A 3,527-nucleotide genomic window follows, 5' to 3' on the forward strand; every position below is an offset into this window, starting at 1 on the left:
ACAAAGATGGTAAAAGCAATGTGGTGGCTGATGCATTATCACGAAGGTACACTTTGCTTGCTACACTTGATGTTCGTTTGTTGGGGTTTGAGACCTTAAAATATTATTATCATGATGATGGTGATTTTGGAGTTGCATTCGAGAAATGTGCAGTTGGTGCTTATGGGGAGTACATGTTGCAAGATGGGTTTCTTTTCAAAGGTAATCGCCTTTGTATTCCTAAGCATTCAATTCGTGAGTTACTAGTGCGTGAGGCTCATGGTGGAGGATTGGCTGGTCACTTTGGCATAGCCAAGACCTTGGAAATCTTGAGAGAACATTTCTTTTGGCCTAAAATGTTAGATGATGTAACGAACATTGTGAATAAATGTGTGACTTGTCATATGGCCAAGAGTTCTTTCAAACCCAGTTTATACTCACCTTTGCCAGTTCCAGTTCGCCCTTGGGAAGATGTATCCATGGATTTTATAGTGGCTTTTCCTCGTACTCAAAGAGGTAAGGATGCTATTATGGTCGTGGTGGATAGATTTTCAAAAATGGCTCACTTCGTTGCTTGTCACAAAACGGATTATGCTTGTAATGTGGCTGATTTGTATTATAAGGAGATTGTTCGTTTGCATGGAATTCCAAAGACTATTGTTTCTGATCGAGATTCCAAGTTCTTGAGTTACTTTTGGAATACATTGTGGAGAAAGGTGGGAACCAAGTTGTTGTGTAGCACTTCACATCACCCTCAAACTGATGGGCAAACAGAGGTGACAAATCGAACCTTGGGAACGCTATTGAGAGGGTTGGTAGGTAAAACGCAAAAGGATTGGGATGTCAAGCTTGCTCACGCTGAATTTGCTTATAATCGGTCTCCTACTTATGCTACTGGTCATTCTCCATTTGAGGTAGTATATGGGATTAATCCATACTTGCCCTTGGATTTAATTCCATTACCAAAAGATGAGTTGGTTCACAAGGATGCCGATGCTAAGTTAAAGTCTATGATGAAACTGCACCAACAAGTTCGTGAGCGAATTGAAGCTATTAATGCCTCTTATAAACAGAAATCAAATAAGAATCGCAAACCGAGGTTGTTTGTAGAAGGTGATTTGGTTTGGGTTCATTTAAGGAAAGAGCGTTTTCCAAGCAAACGCAAGAACAAGCTTATGCCTAGGGCTGAAGGTCCTTACAAGTTGGTTGCACGTGTGAATGATAATGCTTACAAGATTGAGCTTCCGGGAGACTATGGTGTCCATGCTACTTTCAATGTAGGTGATCTTTCACCTTATCTTGATGATGATGGCCTTGCTGAATTGAGGTCAATTCCTTTTAAAGGGGGAGGGGATGATATGGTTATGGATGAAAGTGATAGTCTTATGCTAGCAATTGGAACCAAAACTGATTTGGGTTCAATGGCTCATTTTGTGTGCATGGTGACTTGGATTGAGTGAGCTCGTTATATGGTCCTTATTATCAAGGTGGTACGTTAAATCAAACTGGTCCGTTTAATCACATTGGTCCGCTTGTTTAAACAGATTGTACGCACTTATTATTTTTAATTGCTTTGGTTAGAGTCGGTTTAATAAAGGGATATTTGTTTAAATCCCCAATTTAAATTCAGTCATTACTTAGCTTTGATTATTGCTGTTTGTAAGGAGAGTTTTAAGCCTTTGTAACCTCCAATTTAGTGACTGAATTAGGAGGCTTTAGAGCTTGTAACTGCCAGTTTTAAAGGCTCTTAAATGGCTCTTAATTAGCCGTTTAAAGCTCTTGTAGCTGTTGGTTTTTGGCTATTTATAGGCAGCTTCTTGATTGGAATAAACAACCAACTGGATGATTAAAACACTTGTTTGTTACATTTCGAATTATAGTTTATAATTCAGCCTTTTTCTTTGTTTTGGACGCGTTTCCTATTCAAAGAACTGATTGTGAGTCAATAGGTCTTGTCTTGCATTCACGATCAACGAGTTAAAGGTCTAGCTTGTTAATCAACTATCCTTGTTCATACAACGAGTTTTTAAACTCGTATCAACGACTGCCCCCAGGATCAATAGCCTCTTTCAGCGAACTACAAACCCTGTTCTCCCCCAGGTTCATGGCACACAAGGAAGAAAGGAAAACAAGCATGCATTTGGGACGCATTCAACAAGGAAAAAATGAATCACTAAGAAGCTATGTGAAACGTTTAAATCTAGAAGCCGAGCAGATCCCAGATCTACCCGACGGCGTCTCTTTCGACAATTTTATCAGGGGATTGAAGAAAGGATCATTCAAGTTTGACTTAGTTAAGAAGAGTGTTCGGACTATGGCCGAAGTGTTGGATGAGGCTGAAGCGTTTATCCATGCAACAGAAATATGCAGCGGGTCCAAAGCTGGAAAGACTGGTGAGGCAACAGATTCCTCGGGAAAGAAGGACAAAATAGACCGAAAGGCCCCACGAGTAAATGGTACTTGGGCTCTTTCGAAAGAGCATGATACCAATTCTCCTGGACACAAGAGAGAACGTCCACAAGAAAGAGAATATTTCGAGTACAACACAGATCTCCTCACGATACTGATGGACGTCGGGACCAAGTTCGACCTTGAACGGTCTTTTCCCATGAAGTCTCCTGCTGAGAGTCGAGATCCTAAGCTGTATTGCCAGTTCCACGAGGATATAGGGCATGACTCCAAGAACTGTAGAAGCTTGAAGAGAGCCTTAGACGCCCTAGTCTCCAAAGGACACCTCAAAAACTACTTACAAAGGAGTGCTCACAGCCCGGGGAAGAACCAGTACAAAAAGAACAAGTCACCCGTCTCACCAACAGAGGGAAATCACAGCGAAGGGGGATTTGTAGCCGTCATATCTGGGGGGCCAGCCGCTGGAGGAACCATCATGAGGGGACAGAAAGACTATGCCCGCCGCCTAGGGCAAGTGATGCTGTCAGGAAAGTCACCTGTGGACCCATTCCCTCGGATAGAGATATGTAAGTCGGATGGTGGACGAGTAGCCACTACGCATGATGATCCTCTTGTGGTCGAGATCAAAATCTCCAACATGAGAGTGAAGCGTATCCTGATAGACACTGGGAGCTCGTCCGACATAATGAGCATGGAGTGCCTCAGCCGCCTAGCCCACGATCCCAAACCATATAGAGCATACACTATCCCATCATTGGTTTTGGAGGAAGCATCATACATCCTGTAGGCGTCATCAACTTGCCGGTTCAGATCGGGGATCGAAAAGATGGACGAAAGATGGGAGTGAATTTTATAATCGTCAAGGACTTGACAGCATACAATGTCATCTTGGGACGTCCCACCCTGAACAAAATTAAAGCGGTAGTCGTCACCCATCTCATGCTCCTGAAGTTTGTATGTGATGATGGGGCGATAGGGACTATACATGGAGACCAACAGCAGGCGAGAGACTGCTACCTCACAACCCTCAACCCGTCAGCATGGAAGAAAGATTTGGCCGAAGCAAGAGGCAAGAGAAAGCATGAGGAAAAAAGTGGCTAAAAATAGAATGTCATTAAATTAGGATAATTTATGTAATT

General features: G+C 42.6%; 1 protein-coding gene across 1 annotated transcript; it reads left to right on the plus strand.

Annotated features, from left to right (window-relative positions):
- Positions 1–2,083: 2,083 nt before the first annotated feature.
- Positions 2,084–3,175, plus strand: LOC130469990 (uncharacterized). Its single transcript, XM_056839543.1, has one exon. It carries the CDS (start codon positions 2,084–2,086, stop codon positions 3,173–3,175), a length of 1,092 nt encoding a protein of 363 aa, XP_056695521.1.
- The last annotated feature ends 352 nt before the right edge of the window (positions 3,176–3,527 follow it).

The sequence above is a fragment of the Spinacia oleracea genome, chromosome 3 (assembly GCF_020520425.1).
Source record: "Spinacia oleracea cultivar Varoflay chromosome 3, BTI_SOV_V1, whole genome shotgun sequence".
NCBI classification, from domain to species: domain Eukaryota; kingdom Viridiplantae; phylum Streptophyta; class Magnoliopsida; order Caryophyllales; family Amaranthaceae; genus Spinacia; species Spinacia oleracea.